The sequence below is a fragment of the Pleurodeles waltl genome, chromosome 9 (genome assembly GCF_031143425.1).
Source record: "Pleurodeles waltl isolate 20211129_DDA chromosome 9, aPleWal1.hap1.20221129, whole genome shotgun sequence".
In the NCBI taxonomy this organism is placed as follows: Eukaryota; Metazoa; Chordata; class Amphibia; order Caudata; family Salamandridae; genus Pleurodeles; species Pleurodeles waltl.
The window spans coordinates 1,002,675,639-1,002,697,287 of NC_090448.1; the positions used below are offsets into that span (position 1 = coordinate 1,002,675,639).

General features: G+C 41.1%; 1 protein-coding gene across 1 annotated transcript; it reads right to left on the minus strand.

The window, feature by feature from the left end:
• Nucleotides 1–3,127: 3,127 nt before the first annotated feature.
• Nucleotides 3,128–18,669, minus strand: LOC138258763 (uncharacterized). The gene is made up of 3 exons (XM_069206015.1): nucleotides 18,619–18,669; nucleotides 14,888–14,904; nucleotides 3,128–3,932 (listed from the first exon to the last, which is right to left on the minus strand). Exons 1-3 carry the CDS (start codon nucleotides 18,626–18,628, stop codon nucleotides 3,435–3,437), a joined length of 525 nt encoding a protein of 174 aa, XP_069062116.1. The 5' UTR covers nucleotides 18,629–18,669; the 3' UTR covers nucleotides 3,128–3,434.
• Nucleotides 18,670–21,649: the final 2,980 nt, after the last annotated feature.

A 21,649-nucleotide genomic window follows, 5' to 3' on the forward strand; every position in this document is an offset into this window, starting at 1 on the left:
TTTGGATCCGAGAAGTACAGCACTTTGCCTTCATGTCTCACCCTCAGTTTAGCTGGGTATAACAGGGCAAACCCAACTCCGGCCTGGCTGAGCAGGCGCTTTGTCGGTAGGAAAGCCCGCCTCTGGGCCTGTACACCTGGGGTATAATCGGGAAAAAAGTTAATTTCGGAGTTCTTATATACTAGAGGTCTTTTCTCCCTAGCCAACCGGAGCACAGTATCTTGGTCCCTATAATTCAATAGTCGTGCAATAATTGGGCGTGGAGGAGTGCCAGGAGGGGGGCGAGGGCCCAAGGAGCGATGTGCCCTCTCAATCACCAACAGCCGAGAGAGCTCGCCAGCAAACATCTCTTGTAACATATTCTCGACAAAGTCCTCCATGCGGCCTGTGTCGGTTGCCTCCGGCAGCCCCACGATACGGATGTTGTTGCGTCGGGACTGGGCCTCCAGGTCCTCATTTTTGTTTCGTATCACCTCCAGGAGACGCTCCATCTGCGCAATCTGTTCTCTATCACCACTGCGCGCATCCTCTACCTCAGATGTGCGAGTCTCCACAGTCTCAAACCTGGCATCGTGGTCATCCACCCGGGCTCTGATGCGGTCAAGCCGCTCCGATACATGGTCCAGCTTAGCGTCTATACCTGCCAAGCTGGTCTTAAGTTCCATGAACATGGATCTCACAGACATCTCTGGAGACTCCCCTTCGGCGTCTGCGTCTCCAGGCTGGGAGGCGGGAGGGGCACCGCGTTTTTCTCCTCCAGAGAAGGAGAGTTTAGCCTGTCGCTTATCTGCCTTGCCCATCTTGCAATACTTCACGGATAATGCAACAAGCGCCAGACCAAGTGGACCTAACCAAGGCTGCGGGTCTCTGTCTCCGAAAATTCACCCGGCCGGCAACTTCGTTCTCTCACTAGGCCACCAGGCAGCCCTCAGGCGCACTTTACAGTCTCTCCGCCTCCCAGGTCAAATCCATTTCCAGTATAGGGGTTCCACAAACTCCATCAGCAGCAGGGAGTTCCACATCACAGGAGGAAAGGGGGAGAGGGGCCAGCCGGGCACCAGATTCCAAAAACCAGGATGTTTAAGCCCCACGGGCCAGGGGAGAGCTCAGGAGCACGATGCCGTACCAGCCAGGGCCTCCACCCCCAGCCTCGCTCCTCGCATCGCTCCTCACCTGGATACGTGCTGCCAAGGCAGTGCAGGGCTCCCGATGCAGTCCGCAGGGCACCAGCAATGTTCGTATGGAGGCAACCGGGGGCCAAATCGGGGTCCCCCCAGGTCGTCTCTCCACCAGGGCCCCAAATTCAGGCCCTCGCCTCCTACAGTCTCAGCGCGCTCCGAGAGCACTTATTATCGACCGTGCCCAGCGCGCACCTGCCAGGGGCCCGGGAATCGGGAAGCTCGGAAGAACTCCCTAGTTGAGGGTCGGAAGAGGCCCAGGGGGCCGGCGTCCCCAGCCGCTGCGCACCCCAGCAGCAAACAGCGAAAGAAAGGGGGGGGGCCGCGGCCCGAAGCAGCCGCCGATCAGGCTCCCCAGACTCCCCGGACTCCCCGGACTCCCCCGCACCCCTGACTCCTCTCCCCTCGGCCGGGAGCAGCCACAGCGTCTCTCCCCTCCGCACGCACTGCAGGAGTCAGCGCGCGCGGGAGACCGCCGGCGCAAGGCCCCTCAACACGGATCCAGCTCCCGGGCACCCACAGCAGCCAAACCCGGCTCGCGTAGCGTCTTTGGGGTCCCCAGGGGGGAGTCTCGGGGGTCCGCTCCCTTCACCGCCGCCTGCAGGATAAGTTATATCGCATAAATTGCCCGGCCCCAGCAAAGCCTCACAGAGTGGCGGCCATCTTGCCTGGTGGTCAAGCCACGCCCCCCTGCCCTAGATATATTTTATTCAACTTCGTACTGTTATTTTACAATAACCATTTTAATGGTCTTGTTTTAATTTCTTCTATCGCACTGTTTAGCTTAGTTCAGCACTGTGTTCTCAAATAATGCATTCTTGATCGCCCTGTGCTTCAGTCAAGGTTACAGTCTGGTACATTGCCGGTAAACGTGGTAGAAGTTTAGTCTCCAGTATTCGTAGAAAATACACATCCTTACGTAGGGACATTTTCTTAGAACATCTGCGTGTTACTATAAAAACACTTCCTAGTCCTAGTACACGTCAAGAGGGAGATTCCGGCCAGGAACCTACAACTAGATGCTGAGTGCCCCGTTGCAGATGCTGATGCAGATTACAGGCCTTTGCTCAGGTATGAGGGTTGGTGTCCTCCCGGGGGAACCTAAAACGCAGGCTTAGAGCTTCACATGCCGCGCTCGAAATATAATTTAGGGAGAAAATAATCTAGCGGCACTATGATAGCCTTATTCTTGTGCTTCACTCTCATTGTTACTATTTTAGTCCTACTGTGTTGTGTAGTTCTGGTTATTGCAGCTCACGCTTTGCTATCTAAAATACAGTTGTTTTATTAAACCAATCTTTAAAACTTAAACTGCCTTTGTCATTTATATATGAGACAGTACTGTGTATGAGAGAACCGGTTGTGACACGAGTGACCATGACTTCCCTGGGAAGTGCTAAGATGTCATGAGCTCGTCTGCCCAATTGTCTCTTCCATTTGGGAGAGATGAGGCACTGCTAGTGAGCCGGAGCAAAACCCGGATTTAGAGTGACAAAGGTCCTCCACCGTGGGTCAGACTTAGTCCCCCACACTGTGAACGATTTTGCCGCTCAAAATCCGGTAGTCTCATTAGGATAATGAGAGCCTGCACGACAGTAACATAGGAACGCAAAAAGAAGCCGGCCATGACCTATTTAAGCATAGACCTAAATACTGTGAGGGGAGAGAGGAAGCCGTATAAATATATTTCTCTCAAATTCAAAGCATTGCCTTCCCAACAGCTCAAACGCAGTCACAATGTGGACAAAAATCATCAGTGTGGATGTGATTTTGATAACTCATAGTTCTCAGGAGTATTGAAAGGGAATTAAGTCCATCTTGGAGTGTGCAATATGTTCCAGGAGCTGACAATGCAATATTATTCCCTAGTGTTCTACATAATTGTAGAAAGAGTGGTTTTACAAATAAATGAAAATACATTTTTTGAACGCAACGCATTGAACAAATGATAATTGATTCATGCATTTATTTTAAAGTATAGACTGCAATTATATCCATTTTAACAATGTCAGATGGTGATACATAGATAGAAGCTGATTGTGCAGTTTTAAGACGGTTTGACTGAAGAGATTTGTTGAATGCAGATGTGGTACAACATGCATTAATAGATTAAGGTTTTTGTTTGATTGATTCCTTGTCATGTTTCTGTTCTAGAAGTTGCCCGAGTTACTTTCCCTGCTTTTGTCCCTTGTCTTTACCCTGGCACGTTCCTTCATGTCCCTTTCCTTGGCTCCCTTCAAGAACCTTTTCTACATTTCAATATTCTTGACTCTTTCCCTTGTCGTCTGCTTGACCCTTTCCTGTTTTTTCTGCATAGCCTTGCCACTGGTCTTGTCCCTTGCCACCTCCAAGTTGTGTTTCTTCAGCTTTTCCATGACCATATACCTGGCCATGTCCCTGGTCTTTTCCCTGACTTTTCCCCTGGTCTTTTGCTTGGTCTTTCCACTGGTGTTTTCCATAATCTTTTCCTTGATCATATCCCTGGTCTTTTCCCTGCCCATATACCTGACCTTTTCCCTGGTCCTGTGCTTCACCTTTTCCCTGTGCTATTCCATAGCATGTCCCTTGAACTCCTTGTTTGCCAGGTTCCTGTCCATAACTTTGGCTTGCTCCATAGTCTTTTCCCTTGCCAGGACTGACTCCTTGCCCTTGCAGCTGGCCATGGCCCTTGTCGAGTCCTTTGTCCTGTCCTTGGTCTTGCTTTTGTCCGGAGAGGTCTTTTTGAACTCCGCACGTTCCTTCACTTTCTTTTCCCTGGAGAGAAAAGAAAGAAAACATGATGGAGAGATGGTAAGTTTATAGTTCACCAAAATGAAACAATCTATTTAGTGTAATTAACAATTATTTAACAAACAGAAGCATCCATAAGGATAAAGAAAGCGAATGCTCGATTCACACTGTCAACACACATCAGCTGATTAGTGACGCAGTGGCATGCAAAATACAAAATCTCCCAAAAAAAGGATATGTTTCTAATTTGAACCATGCTGTACATTTAGGCAGTTTCAGTGCAAGGAGTCTCAGAGCTACAGTCAAAATTATATTTTCCCACTTTGGGGCTCCCTCTCCTGTAGAAAAAGACAATTTTCGAGGCGTCTTCATGTACTATGGTACCATCATGTGGCATCTTTGGTGGCACAGTAACCCAGTTTCCTCCATTTGTCTTAATAGCCGCAGTCCTAGATTTGACAAGGGTAACAACATGTAAGAAAATACCATTTTCACACATCTACATGCAGTGTATGAACACTTAATTGACATGAAAATGTTTTGGTTCGTAATTTTCATGTTTTTTACTCATATTCCCATAAACAGGTTATACCGTTTTTGTTTTTAATAGAGCAACTACTTTCCCAGTTTTGTAACACCAAAAATGTTGCCATTGATGACATTGTCAATGACATCAAAAATCAAGTGCGACAACATAGATCTCCGCAGATCTACTTTGAATGTTGTGACCTCAAATCTGCTCCTGTTTTGTTCACAAGGGTGCAGAAGGGACAAGTCATAGACTGCCATTTGCTTTAACAATATCTAATAACACTTATTAAATAATAGAGGGGAACTGTAGCTGGTTGCCTGTCTCTCAATCTATCTTTAATTTATCCAGAAACTAAACATAATAGAGTTTTCTGTTCAAAATGACCCTCCATTGGAAGAATATTATGAATGTTACTGAAAAATACTAAAGCTGCAAAGTGGGTCAGATATTAAAAATAAACCAAAATTGAAAAATACTCTGTTGGGGATCTTCTTAAGATAGGAGTAAATTTATGCTATATTGGGAATGCAATAAGGTTTCTAGGAGTACATATGCAGGCCTTTGACACGCAGAGGTTCACAGAAGTACTGGCAGAAGATACTTGTGATTTCTCATTTACGAACATGAGAAAGTAGTTTTACATCCATACATATACATAGCATATAGGTACACACAGGGAAATGCCTTCCATGAGAGCATGGGCACTTTGAAATATTTTGTGTCATTGGAAAAATATTTCCTACTTGTGAGAAGCCCCTTCGCCTACACCCTTCCATTTTTAGAAGTATTCCCCTTTCGAGTCCTATCCTATGGATTTACGACTGATCGTATACATCTCTGACCTTTTTCGAAGCTGTGAGCAGGCTGAGGAACTTTTTGTGAATATTCACAATGAAGTACATTTATGAATGCTCCCAATATTTGAGGGCTTGCCATTCTGTAACTCCACCACCTCCTCTTGGTAGAAGATAGATTTACTCGCATGGAAAACTGTCTGCTACCCTTGTTTATGCCTGTAAAACCACAGTGTGTGAATCACAAACAGGGCTTTACATGAAAGATTGCTGCTTTCATGTTTAAGATGCACTTACATATGGAAATAGCTTTTCTGAATCAGGCCTCATGAATTCCAATACAGTGTTAAATTGTGTCATATGGTGTTGATTTTCTGGGAATTTGTAGTGTTCTAAATTGCTAGTTTCACATGCGATGGCTTCTGTGGGCTTAGCACTATTGTTTTGTTAGGTGATTTTAGCTTCATAGATATCATTGATGTGGAGATGGGCAATACTAGCTGATTTGGGAAGAACTCTATTGGCGATTAAGGAATAGTAATTACAGGATAATGGGAGATCAGCAATACTGGCTGAAGTATTGGTTACACACACAGATGGAGGTGAGTAATACTGGCTGATGGGGGATGAACAATAATGGGTGAAGTATAGGCAATAATGGTGGATGGTGAATAAGTTATACTGGCTAATGATGGATAAGCAATACTGGCTTTAGCATAAGCAATACTTGCAGATGGATAATAAGCAATACTGTCTGGTAGGAATGAACAATGCTTCCAGGAGAATTTGGAATGCTGCTGGATGGTAGATGAGCAATACTGGCTGATGGAGGGATTGGCAGTACTAGATGAAATATTGCAATACTGGCAGAAGTAGTGTTGCCAGCAGTGCCTGATGGTGGATGAGCAAGACTAGCACTGGCTAGTGGATGAGGAATGACAGCTAATGAGGATTACCATTTCTAGATGTATTGATACCACTGACTGCTGACCAGTGTTATGTGGTGATGGCTGCACAGCACTGGCGATTGAGGGACAAGATTTATTGGCTTTGGCAAATCAGCAATACTGATTGATTTTGACTGAGCAAAACTGGCTAATGAGGGATGATTAATTCAGGCTGTTGGAGTAGTAGCACCAGTGTCTGGTGGAGTAATGCAAATACTATTTGATCATGGATGGGTGATAAAGGCTGATGGGAATGGGGGATTGCACTAGATGCTGCATAATTTGGGCTGAACCGTACAGGCTCATGTATGGTGTTGTTAGAAATATGTTTATTGGCGAATCAACTCCATGATGCTGACAGGAAATCCCTCTCAAAATTAGCAAAGGGTGATGACCTTATTTTTCACTGCCAGGTACATTGAGGATTTAGCCAGGAAGACTGTGTTGCTCTGATGTAGGGAAATATGTTAACAATACTACTAGTAGTAGTATTAGGTCTCAGTCTAAGGGGTATAATGCTTTATACCTGTTTGAATTTGTTCGATACATGATGGTCAAGCTTTACCTAAAGTGTAAGAAGGTTGATTTAATCTCTGTTGTAGTGTCTGAAATATGAACTGTAAGCAATGGCATCTCCTCTGTTGATGAATTTAGGGTAAATCTCACCAGAAAATAAAAAAGGAGACTGTTGCTGGATTGCTTTACTGTATTCCCACTGCTGAGTTTTATAAATAGAAGAATTTGCTCCTTTCCATCCCTCCCATTCACAAACACTGCCAGCAGAGCCCACAGGTACCTGTTTAATTCTCCTGGAACAGGGTACAGATACCTTACCAACATCCACCTAAGAAGGCTGAAAAGCAGCTTTCCCCCCTCCTACTTTCTAACCCCAAGCAGGCTGTGTAGCACTTTGCCATTTGGTTAGGAGTGCTTGTTATTCTTTGAAAACCTTCCCCTTAATCCCTCACTAACAGGACCAATCTATATGGTGTTTCTTTGCATCAGTGTGAGCATCACAAAGATGCAAACAACAAGTAAAGCAAAAAGTGTCTGACAATTAGGGTTGTGCAATATTGTGTAGGTGTATGCTTCCGTGTGTTTATATTGATCTTTGTGTGCATGTTTGTATGGTGAGCTTTTCTCCCATTTTTGGTAGGCATCTCTGATATCTCCTCTACCTCTCTTAGTTTCAGTGGCGATCCCAGGCATGGGTTGTTTATTCATGGCATTGAATAATACTCTCTGACATCGGGTGGCCACCATACCATCTGGTGGTCCCACTTGGCATCTGATTATTTTGGCCTAATGTGGACATCCCTGAAATCAGATGGCCATGCATGGTGTATACTGAGTATCCTTAAGTCGTCCCTTGCATTTAATGGCCACTTTTCGCATCCAAATGTTGCATTGTCACCCATGGGAACTGGTGGGTATCACTTGCATATTGTGGGCATTCCTAATATCTAGTGATGACCCCTGATATGTGGCAGTGATAGCTGGAATACTCTGGGGCTCAATGACATTTCATGGACATCCCAGATACATGGTGGCCATTACTTGCCTCTGATGAGTATTTTTGACATCTGATGGTTATCACTAGCTTGAGGGAGCAACGCATGGTATCTGGTAGACATCCATAAGAGGTGGTCACACTTGCATTATGGTGGGCATCCCAGGCGTAGCGTAGACATCCCTAATAAATATGGTATGCATTCCTGCTATCTGGCAACCAAACCTGGTGGCCATCCTTGTCTCTGTGCCACAAGGTGTGCAACCGTAGCATCTTGTGACAACCACTGACATCAAATGGTCGTATGGGGGTCATTCTTTGCTTACTGAGTGGGCATCTCTGGCATTTCATGAGCCTCCCCAGTATGAGATGGTAACCCATGGGCAGGAGAAGCAGGGTCTGTCTTTTTGAAGCAGTATTGAATGCATTTGATGAGAAAATTCAGCCTGTATTCGGATATTTCAGACCAAATTAGTGGATGTACACTCACTGAAAAGCTGGTATTTAATGACAGTTGGGGTATTATAGGGTAATATCAATCTTTTGTTTAATTTAAAGAGTGATGGATGGAGTGATATGTATGGGAAGGTGTAATTAGGGTCAAGGTCAGTGTATGTTCAGAAAATTGTGAATTTTTGATGAACAATTTGTTTAATTTCTAAAAATGACAAATTGATTTATAAATACATATTGCACATGAATTGATTTATGTTTTCCCGTTGGCTGATGTTATAGAAACCTTCAGCTTCACAATAATCCGATGCTACGCAGTTGATCATCACCCTTTGAATCTTTGTCTCCTGGAAGTGGCCTAGTGGATGGATCATAACGGCTTAAAACTTAATGGAGATAATAGAAAGGTGTTGATTTTAGGCAACCACCCCAACATCAGGTCCCCGGCATAGTGGCCAACCTATCCGGCCTCTTCTCCGTCAACGAAACAAAAAGTAAAAAAATCTTGGCATCTAACTAGAACACAAGCTCTCGCTCGATGACCAAGTGAACTCTCTAGCTGGAAAATGCTTCAGGATCTAAAGAATCCTTAAGAAGAACCTGGGACACTTACCTTTTTCGTCCCACAAAAGTGTAATTCAGGCCTTGGTCATCTCCCACCTAGACTACTGCAATGTTCTATAGCTAGGACTTACACAACCAAGACTAAGTGGACTAGAGAGAATCTAAAACTCAGCTGCCCCTGTGCTGTTCAATCTTCCCAGGCGTGCTCCCATGAGCGCTGGCCTGAGAGACCTGCGCTGGCTTCCTACTGAGAAATGGATGCACTTTAAAGCCCTCTGCTATTGCTGTAAGGCTCTGTCAAATTTGAGCACACAATATCTTCAATCTTAATCACAGAGAGAAACCTAATATCATCAGATGCTTGGTTATCACAGGTTCCTAAATCTTAAAGATCCAGAGCTGGGGGCAGCTCCTTCAGATTTATGGCCCCTGTGAATTGGAATATTCTGAAGTCTCCTTCAAAAACAGTTTAAAACCTGACCTTTTTTATTTCAAACTACTGGTCTTTCTTTCAAAGTAGCTTTTACATACATCCTTGCAGAAGTCTAGTTATTGGACACTTTAAGAGAAGTAGTCATGTTCTCTACAAAATCAGCTCATTATTATTAATATAAGGAATGTGTTACTTTCAGAAGATTGTAAACTGATGAACAAATAAAAACCTGATATTTGAAAACAAAAAAACTATATTGTAAGAAAATGATATGCTGGTGTTTGAGGAAAAATTGGTAATTTACCAAACACAGAACAGCTGATAGTTGAAGGCAAAGAGTAATCTATTTCAAAAACCTGACAAAAGATGTTAAGGGACGACATGAGGGCATTTTTTCATTTCTAAAATAAACGTAGCACTGATATTTTGGAGATTATTCATGCTGAGTCGGGGACACAAGATATTCAGCTGACTAACCGTCAAACCTTACCTTTATCACTAATAGCAACAAGCGAATTATAGATCACACAGTACTTTATTACACACATTTTTCGATATGCAAGGATTATAAACCCATTCCGTAGAAAGAGAGTGGCCATAATCCTCAACATTATGTTACACTGGAGCTATGAACTCTGTCCAAAATGTAACTATCAAGTTAAGGAATCTGTGTTACAGTTTAATTAAATAATAATTAGATGGAACAGAGAATTCCCTTTTAAAATTTGAATGGGAATTAAACAAGGTACATGGCTAAATACTCAAAAGGATCTATTACATTTAATTTTGAATTTAATCTCAACAACAGCCATAAAAAAATTCACTAAACATTCTAACTCTAAAGCTTGAGTGTTAAAATTCGGAGAAAAAGGAACACTGTAAGCAAGTAAAAACCCTGCAAGGTCCTGTTGGAGCATAAGAGATTGAGGCAAAAAAACGCTATCAAAGCAAATAAGAGAAATATAAATAAACGCTCAAGGAGCCACCAGAATCTTCATTATTGCGCTTCAAAGTTACACAATGGAAAGCTATTATTGTTAATAGTGGGGCATGGCATGGGAAGCTACAAGAATACAATTGATTATTATGTATAATATGAGAAGTGAAAAATATATGTTTACTGTTTTTATGCAAGTAATCCATCTGACTTTATTGTTTTCCCTAAATATACAAACACTGCATTATAAACTTAAAAAAATGAAAGAATTGTATTGATTACAAAGGTTATTCTTAAAAAATACTACAAACTAGTCAAATTCCTCACTCCTGGAAAAGGGTGTTAATACATTCACTATGCACAAAAATCATCCCAAAAATCATTGCATTCCCCTCCTCAATGCAAAGAGGAAGCTATTAGGTACATTTCTAATTAACAATCTGCATGTCTGGGCTGAACATCAGAACTTACTCTCTCTTCCTATCAATCAGAAGGCTTAGCTGCTCTGCAGTAGACAATAATGTTGCACTTTCCCAATACGTGAATAGGCCATTAAAGAAAATTCTAATTCTGTACACATGCTACATAGATTAGATTAAACATCAACATTTGATAAGGTTAACCACAGGAACTTATGGGCTAAATTAGTAAAAGGGGAATTAATACCTAATTACAAGGGAACCTGACTTGAAGTGAAGCTCACCTGGAGGTCACTCTTTCCAAAAATGATAAACTCCAAAGGTTTAGCTCCCTCACTTTATACATATCAGATTTAAATCAAGATCTTGAGAATGCAAATGGTCTTCCACTAAAACCTGGACATGTGGCTATCATCTATCTGGAGTACACAGAAGATATTGTCATATTTTGTTTAACCCCTGCAGGGCTCCAATCTCAGCTATTTCATCTACAAGATTACAACCTAGATAATGATCTAAAAGTGAATTTAGGGACAACCAAAATCATGAAGGAGCTATTCCCAAATTTGTCTGTGAATATTTTACAGCTGAAAAGGACTATTTAAAACATCTGATATTATTGGAACTCAAATGACCTATCAGCACTAAAACCAGATTATGCATTGGGGGTATGAACAAGATCACTGAAGAAAATAACCTTCCTCCAATAACGGAAAGATTACTTGGCCAGAGTGCAAGGCCTTAATACAGAAGATCCTCAAGAGTAATAGCCGACAGGAGGACCTCTACATTTTAAAATCATACAAATATGAAGATTATTATATCAATACCTATTTGGATTTTAAACAGGACTATGGGTGATCACTAGACCACCAGACTCGCGGATGGCAGTTGGACCGCCTCCAACGCGGTGGTCCAAGCGCCTCATCACAACCTTGGCTGCAGGGCCGCCAGAGAACCGCTAGCTCTACCATGATCAGAGATCCCGGCTGTCTGGAGGTCCTCATTCACCAGGGATTACAACCCCATTCTCTGCCAGTGGTTTCATGGCGGTAACACCACCATGAAAAGGCTGGTTGAGAACGGGTGCAGAGGCCCGGGGGGGGGGGGGCCCTGCTCTGCCCATGCACTTGACATGCGCAGTGCAAGTGCCCCCCTGCCCAGCCCCCTCGCAATGTTCACTGTCGGCTTTGCTTTGCAGATAGTGAATATTTCAAGGGTGCTACTGCACCCTCCCCGCTACAGCATTGGCACCAGCTTGATCACGAGCCAAGAATATGCTGTAGGCTGTTTCCTGCTAGGCCAGCAGGTGGAAACCCAGGTTTATACCCGCTGACCTAGCGGGAAACTCTTAATGGGGCCGGCGGGGAGGTAGCCTGTGTGGTGGCAACCTCCCTGTCGGAACTGTCTGCCAAACTCATAATTAGCCCCTATATGTTGTTATCATTGGATCCAGTCTGCAAAATAATATACCTAAGATTTCATTTATTAAATATACTGATATGGTAGTTTGAGGGAGCATGGAACTAGCAGTGCGCAAAATTCGAGATCTTAAGACTCTGTGGATTTAAGGATGAGTCAATTGAGCACATATTCTGCTTGTGTCCAGCACTTCTGGATTTGTGCAAAAAATATCTAAAGTCGGCAGTCGTCACAGCTAATACCAGAATTATATATCAGCCACCAAATACTGCTTCTTACTAATTTATTCTGATATTGATCATGTCTTTGGACTTTCCCTACTTCATCTACAATTAAAGGCATGATATTATAGAAAGAGCTATAGATAGAACTGTGTGCAAAATACTTATTTGTATCTTTTAAAATCACTGTGGTTAATTGGCTGGATTACTGGTCATTATTTATTTATTTATATATTTTATTGTTGGTAAGGTCGTCTTGAATATTAGGTCTGTGGTTTTGTTATTCTAATTCATGAAATATTTTTTTCTACAAAATACATTTGGATTCATTCGTTCACAAGCTCAGCGACCTAACAATTTAACTTTTCATGACATTGTGAATAGCTCTGTGGGCGTTATCAAGAGCACTGGACATATTGAAGTTAACTGCTTTATACGCCAGCAATCCTAAACCAAATCTAACCAATCTGTAATGGATACGTAAAGTAGATATTTTGTGTCTGGGCTACAGAGAGTCAACAGAATTAACAAATTCCCAATTGTAAAATAGGGTAAGCTCCACAGCTGTTTGCATTAGTTTACAGCCATGCTTAAATGGAATATACATTTTTTAAAAAAAATTATGAGCCTTTTCTCAATCTTAACAATAAAACCGGTAATAGACAAATTAAATAAAAATGAGATAACATTTGTATTTCAACAAATAGCACACAAATTATGCCCTTGGCAATATCGAACATTGTATGAATTCTGCTTAATTATATTTACTAGCATTGTGGCAAATACTATGGCAAACATTTTACAGGCATTTTTTTCTTAAACTCCATTACTAACAGATGCTAAGAGATTAATGGATTTCACTGATACAAGAGTAATGGATGATTTGATAATTCTGCCAAGACTGGTCCACAAGCAAATTCTTAATGGGTGGCATACTATGTACTGAATTAACTACTTAACAGTGAATAGAGTACAATCTGAAATTATCAGCACTACAGATATATGAGGTTTATACCTGTATGAATTGTGTGACCCGATGGACGTGTCTATGCTTTTAAGATTTGAGGTGGGGGTTGTAAAATCTGTTATGATCACTGGAGAAAAAAATGGGTCTTTCTTCTGTGTGCGGTGAACTTCTAGAGACCCATATATGGTGACCATCCCCTTTAGAGATCATTACAGACACTTAGGTCTGTTCACAAAATGCATTTTGTAGTATGTTTGGCACTACTACAGTGGTACTTCTCATGTCCTACAAAATGCCTTTAAACTACCTAGAGGTGAGGATCTGCTCCTCTGCCTCTCTGATCTTGTATATATTGAGATCTCTGTACATATTAGTGTATATTTGAGGGGTAAATTCAGGTGGGACAAAGGGACATGGTTAGGAAATTGGGAATATCTGCTCCTCCATGGGAGAGATTTAGGAAAATGTAAAAAGGATTTTAGGCAGATACCTGCTAGTACAAAAACACCCACAAATAATAAGACCATTTCCATTCACAAACCTCACTTCTAAATTTACTAAACCACAAAAGGCCAAAAAGCAGGTTGGTTTAAATGTATCCCAACCCAGCTTTGGAGAGAATCTAGTTCCACAAATGACCAATCACTGGTACTGCAACCCACACTGTAGACCCTAATGGAGGCAGTGACTTAAAATAAAAAGCCATAGCAGATAATGTTAAAATAATTAAATTATTTCAAATGTTACATTAAAAAATTAACTTAGTGTTAAAAATATACAAAATGAATAAATGACTATTTTATGATTTTATATTTTACCTTATTAAAAAATCAATTTTATTTTTAAACATGTATAAAAACTAGAAAGAAATAAGTTACATTAATTAAATATAATTTTAAATCAATTTCTTAAATAATAAAAATGCTGATGAGGGTTGGATTTTTTATTTTGGTAAAAATAAATAATGTATAAAAATAAATTTATATATTTAAATTATTTAAGACCAACAAGCAACCGCTACTGCAAGCAACCGCTACTGTGGTCAAGACAGTGTGGCGTGTAAAACTAGGAGCAATGACCAGTGTAAACAAAATCCACGAACAGTTTGTTCAAAGGAACTGCGCACATTCAGGACCAACAGTGCAAATGGTGTTTTATTTCCCTATGACACGTTTTGGTTTACACAAAGCCTTGATCACAGCTTTCTGTAAGCTGGAACTCATCATGGTAAAATAAACTTCCACTGTTTACACCTTTGGCCCAGTGTGTGCGTGGTTCCTTTGAAGCGTTCCTGGACTTGTGGATTTGAATGATTCAATAAACATTTATTTTGATGAATTAATGTACTGTCATTTCTATTTTATTTAGTTATAAATATTTGTTTAAAATTATTTGCGTTTGTAGTCGGCACTAAAATATTTTTACTATTTTTGTAATTGATAAATTTTAATAATTTTCTCTATCTTTTCAATAGGCAGATCTCGGACAGAGAGCTCCATCCGTGCATGGAAAGTTACTAGGAGGAACTGTACACTTGTAAATTCAGTGTTAGATGTCTCCACTCCATGATTTCAGGTGGTGGAAACTTTCAAGCTTACACCTGTGTGTAAGTCTACAGTCAAAAGTGTTGTCAAAATCAACTCTCCTTTTGGATTTCTTTCCACACTGTATGAGGAAGGGAAATGCCATCCTCTGAGTCTATTGAAACTTTCAGATTAGATCAATAACTTCTGCCACCACATTCGCACCTTCTTAGAAAGTATACGGTACAGTGTCTTACCTGCTTCTGCTTTTGTGCTGTAAGTTAAAAAAAGACAATGTTGGTTGAAATTAATATTTGAATTAATGTTGGTTTTTAACAAAAATCACATTTTTGCAACATATATACACAATGCAAGTTTACATCTGCTACTGGGCAGTGTGACCACTGCAGTGTGATGATACTAAAGTGTTTCTATTGATCTATTTATTTTTTTATCGAAGAGAGGAAATATTCTTTGGGAGTAAGGATTAATTAACACGTGGAAAAGGAATATACATAAAGTTTACAAAATACATGTTTTACACCTTTAAAATATTTCCATATGAATACAACCTTTGATTCACACCCCTTGAAACATGGGGGATGTGGATTCTCTCTACGTTTACAAACTCCGTGAAGCTACTGGTCCATGTAAATGGACATATGGATACTTGGGTATAGTTATTGCAAGTGCCCGTGAATACCCACAAGGCTATGACTGTGAATGTTGGCCTCATGTTGTGGCCATCTCGCCTGACATTCCCCAAGGGACACACACGCCTCCTCCCCTGGTTATCATCGACCGACAGAAGCAGCAGAACATCCTTCCTTGTTAGTGACATCTCCATACCTAATACTGCAGCAACCCGGCCTTTGTGAATCAGGATTCCATGGATAAATGTGACTTTCTAGTGAAATAGATTTTACTATCGGGTCTTATACACTTCTCTTTTCCCGTTACAACGTTTTTGCTATTTTTTGTTTCTGTCTGGAATATCTAGAAATATATATTAGACAACTGGAAGGCTGGGGGGGGGGAGGGGGGTAAAGGATGTCAAGAAGTAGCACAAAAAAGAGGAAATTAATATGGAACAAAACCCTCCACATAATGAAACCTTTAGAGTTTCTCACAGAATTTAGATTTCAACTCTTTTCTTTAACGTTCGACAACAAGACATGCGCAGCTGGGGTCATGGACTGAAGTGTTTCCATAAATAAACCGACGCTGTAACCAATGTGCATCAAATCGTAGCACATATGTAATTGTACACAGTTGCTAATGGGTGGAGTGAGTCAGGGAGAGACATTTGTTTAGACCAAGGACTGCCAACAAAAGGCTTGACTCATGCCAGGTTTGTGGGCTAACCACCGGCTATGCCAGCATGCCTATTAACGCTCATTTTATTTTATGTATTGCATCGTACTTGTTTATCCTGTAACTCTGACACGGATGCTAAGCACTGCTGGTCTACACATTTCATAATGGGGCAGCTTTTGGAAATTCAAAAAGATCATCACAGGAAACTCTAGCAGAGTGATGGTTGTTCTAAACCTCCTTACATGAATAAATAAATATATCTGGGAGCCAGAGCTACATTAAGCACTGATGTAAAATAGGGCTTTTAAAATATTTAAATTGACTGTATGTGCCAGAAACATATGACATTTATAGCCAATTACCCAATTGTTGAGGTACTGACTTGCTAATGTCTGTTTTGTAACATTTGAGCTTATGTTTTGAGCAACAAGAACAAACATCTCCTTCTATCTTCACTATGGATTTTAAACACCTTGTGAAGCTTTTTCTAAATAAAGACGTTTCTAGCTGCTCAGTTCGTGGCAATACGTTAACTGTCCACCGTCAAGTATAGAATAAAACAAACTTTATTCCATCAAACTCATCAACAAGAGGCGGTAAATGGAAATGTATGTTTCAAATGAACTGCTAGTTTATATTTTTGTGGTATATTGTTACTTTTCATCTATATATGCTTCATGTGGCAAATTGCCTATGTGTATTGGAAACTAATGAAGATGGCACTGGATGGGGACAATATTCGCCCTTGTGCATGTTGCTGCTTATATAAACTAGCTGAAAATGTTGTGACATCACATGTGCTGTCACTGGACTCTTCCCGTAGTATGCTACAATCAGACATCATACAGTCATGAGTAGTTTATTAGAGAGGCAGTAGAGAGGTGCCTGCAAATACTGTACCTTACCCCTAATGCTTCCTTTTAGAGGAATGGACCTCAGAGGCTGATCCTATATGAATGAATCAGATACACTTCTGGGGGGTGGGCTATGTTCATAATTCATAACTCACTATGCACCAACAATAACCCTACTGGCTCAAAAGAGTCGCACCAGTGGGGCCAATAGACTTTCTTTTTGATTTGTGGACTATTCCACCAACTTTGACACTAACATTTGTGGTAGCAAAATGGGGAAAATTGATCGAATTGGCGCGTCCAAAGATAAGTGTTGGGTATACTGAGTGAATTATAGTGAATTGTATCATAGTACATGAGTCTGCAATCACATAATATATAATACCATGAGTTCACAAATCCAATGTGATGGGGCATTAGACAAGAATACACCTTTGCAACCTGGTAATCCAGTTTACACATTTGCAACCTGATTTTTGAATTGTCTAAGGGAAATTGTTCCTATAAAATCTTGATCATTTCCTGTATGCCATATTGCTTATGCAGGTGACATACTGTGCAGTTGGACTGAGCAAACATTGGCCTTTTTCAGAGTGTGGCTTGAAGATCAATGATCGCATATACTTCTATCTGCATGGCCCATGTTAAAGTCTTTTAGGGCCAGATGTAGGAAGCACTTTGCGAGTCGCAAACGGCAAAATTTGCCGTTTGCGACTCGCAAATGCGTGTTTCCTATGCAGAAATGCATTTTGCGAGTCGTTACCGACTCGCAAAATGCATTTCCGAATCGCAAATAGGAAGGGGTGTTCCCTTCCTATTTGCGATTCGCAATGGTATGCAATTCCATTTGTGACCGCTTATGCGGTCGCAAATGGAGTCGCAGTTACCATCCACTTGAAGTGGATGGTAACCCATTCGCAAACGGGAAGGGGTCCCCATGGGACCCCTTCCCCTTTGTAAATGGACCCCAAAATATTTTTTCAGGGCAGGGAGTGGTCCAAGGGACCACTCCCTGCCCTGAAAAAACCGAAACAAAAGGTTTCGGATTTTTTTAAATGCAGCTCGTTTTCCCTTAGGGAAAACGGGCCACATTAAAAAAAAAAAGAAAACTGCTTTATTGAAAAGCAGGTCGCTAACATGGAGGCCTGCTGACTACAGCAGGCCTCCATGTTAGCAAGTGCCTATACTCGCTATGGGGCCGCAATTTGCGACCCACCTCATGAATATTCATGAGGTGGGTCATTGCGACCCCATAGCGAGTTGCAGTCGGTGTCTGAGACACCGTACTGCATAGCAATTTGCGAGTTGCAAATTGCGAGTCGGAAGGACTCGCAATTTGCAACTCGCAAATTGCTTCCTTCCTACATCTGGCCCTTAGATTGTTCTGCCATTTTTGATGATCTGACTGTAAAACTGTAACTGAGTTAAATCCAGTTAATTTGCGAGAACAGGACTGCTGCACTGAAGTGCACTGAAGTGCACATATACTGAAGGCTCACTAGCATAAATCAGCATTCATGTTGACACTGCGTAAAAACACATTTCCACCTAACTCAGCATTACTGCACTGTTTCTATGATTTTACTACAGATAAATATAGTTAAAATATTGCTGGATTCTGATAAAATAACTCTTATTAAATTAGCTTGTTAATATTTTTTGACACTTTGTTATATTTTTAGTGTATCTGTTTTTCGTTGTTTTCCTGTGCTGATTAGTGGTAATGTAGTTTATTTATATTAACTATTAATGACCACAAATAATTTAGAGGTTGAGGTTGTGACGACAAGGTGAAATTAAGAGCTGCAATCACTTACATTGGTCCATGGCTTGGGAGTTTGTGGTCTGGTGTCCCCAAAGGAGAAATAAGGGTCTGTAAAGGAAAGAAAATTAATCAGAAAAACTAAAATAAGGAGCAGGAAAGTTGATCATTGTACTGTGGCGATCTATTACTAGAAATGTGCATTACCTGGGGGTACTTTTTGACATTTCTATAAATATGTAGGGGAAATTCATTTTAGTGGCTAACTTAGCAACTGAAAAATCAGAAAACCTGAATCCATATTGCTGAAAATCATCTTAATCAGATTATTTGAACGTGGGTAGTCACTGTATCGAACATCTTGTCGTCCATTATCTCAGTACAAGCACCTAACTAGTTTAATTAGGCTCCATACAACAGATGTATGGAATGATGTTACTAGGAAGCCATTCTGAAACCATCTGTCTACTACACTGGGCCAAAGGTGAGAAGATAGTGTCCTTCATGCTACAAGGAATATGAGCTCTCCTGAGTATGGAGATGTTAGTTAATGAGATGAGAACTGTGGCAACAGTACTTGGGTTTTTGGCAAAGGGCTGCAGTGGTGAAACATGTCAGAGGAGATGACAAGCCCTTAGATTGATAAATGCCAAGATGCAACAAGACGTGCCTGGCTAGAATAGAAGGGGGCGTGTGGGCCGAGCACCTCAGGTTCTATTATTAAGGTGAAAATATTAAAGAAATGGGAATACTGTTATAGTAAACTACTGTGGCAGATCTATGTAAATAGAAAATATGGCAGTAAAAATTATTAAAAGTTGAAGGTGGCCTGAAAGGGTTAATCTCACAGCAGCAGTTGTCCCAGCAGTTACATTCGTCTTTTCCATCTGTCTCTACGAAATGTATTTTCATAAAACACCTAGCATTGACTAGTTTCTCTAGAGACAAAGGCTTTCTTTTAGTTTATACACAGCGCTAGCTGAAAAAACAACTTTAAAAAACAGTTTGTACATATAAACATATCCAAAATATGCTAACAAGTACTATCGACACTTAGACTATGTATATACCTATATACATGCAATTACATCAACACATTGAAACGTACAGCCTGCTTAAGACATGCACATACAGCGCAGTGTTTCCTTTTCCTAAAGTTGGGCCCGTATTTATACTTTTTTAGCGCCGCATTTGCGCCGTTTTTTGACGCAAAAGCAGCGCAAAACTACAAAATCCAATTGTATTTTGTAAGTTTGCGCCGCTTTTGCGTCAAAAAGCGGCACAAATGCGGCGCTAAAAAAGTATAAATACTGGCTGCAGAATGGATGGGTAGTCAAGGACCTGAAAGCACTGCTGAGAGATTGGCTTTTATATACAGGCCTGGCAGGGCTCTGAGCACCCACTGGGCAAGACCCCACCCTATCAAACGCGTGTTAGGCGACGAGAAAGTAATTTAATGCGTCCGGTAGTGCACAGCACGTCCGTATGAGCCAAATATAAATACTTCGATTCGTTTAATGAGAATACTTGTGATTATTTTTAATTAGAACTATTATCTTAATTTTTCTGAACCTAGGCCTGAGCCATGAACAGACAGCACATCCTAGAGAAGGAGCTCACAGACGCAATGAACCAGAAACAGACATCATCAATTGCAGACTTTCAAGGTCGTGACCCTACTCGTCTGTGTCAGTGCTCCTTACTTGAAAAATGACGTGTAGACTGTCACTGCCCTCCACAGTATTAGTAAGTCAGTACTTAATGGCACTCCTTCAGTGGCATTTTATAAGGGAGCAGTGCATTATTAAAAGAGCAGAATGTACTGTCTACTCACCTTCGCATTCCAACTTCTGCATTTAGTTATCTACATATTTCAATTCATTGACTTAAAATATTGATTGTGTATGGATACAAGACACATTAAAGACAATATTATATATATAGAATTATAGATGGGTAAAATGAGTGCCATTAAAAAGACAACAAGCGGGAAGCATAAGTTGTCAACGATGTCACTATGGTATGGTGTGCCAAGACAAATCTAATCCAGACACCATGAGGAGTGGAAGGTGATCATTAGCAAACTTCAGAGATAAAGCCCACAAGGGAGGGCACCAGTGCTGAGTTCTACACATGAGTGCTTTGTAGTGCAATGATCCACAGCATTCCACTCAACAGAGATGTCAATCAACACTATTATAACACAAGACATGTTCCTATAGTTACTGTACTACTTAGGCACCACATCTGCCTTTATACACAAACAACAAAGCAAATGGGAATAAAGAAGTACAACGTCCTCAAGTGAGGTAATAGAATTATGGGGCCATATTAAAAAACTGCAAATTGTAATAAGTTTTGTAGTACAAAACTTACTACAAAGTGAAATTCATTGCACTTTTGAGAACGTAACTAGTTTTTTGTATTCACAAGCTCAACTTTTAGTAGTAAGTCCTTAAGTCTGTTATTTTCTAAAGGAAAGTGTAGCTGTACCAGTGGTTGGCCACGTGTAGTGCTGGACTTACTACAAAAGCTTACGTTACTACAAAAAGTGCAGTTTGTGATACCGAAAAGTAATAAACCTACTCAAAAGTGTACACATTGTAAAATGGGTTCTGCCCATTAAATAAGCCCAGATGTTGTACCGTTTAGATCACCTGGTTTTGGACTTTTTACTGTGTGTGAGTCTCACTACAGGTGTAATCACCTGGTAATCACATGGTAAGCGAACTGCAAATGTTTACTGCCAGACTCCGCCTTTTAGGATGCGGCTAGGGTAAGAGGCACTTTGCTGATTCCAAGTGAACACATGTGGCCATGTGTACACATGTGCGAGGCTACCATTGTATGCAGCTCACTAAATGCCTAAAGGTAGCCTGGCACCGGGGGAACTCTCCAGAATGGGATATTGACCTAGGATTTGCCTTATAATATTAGTGGGTACTTATTGGTAAAGTCCGTGTGATTTACTGTTTTACCTGCAGTGACATTTTACTATACAATTGGGGAAATCTGCCTTAGAGTTTGTCCTCCCTTAGACATACAGAGGCTGTGGGGTATGAAACTAGCTGGAAAAGGTGCATTAA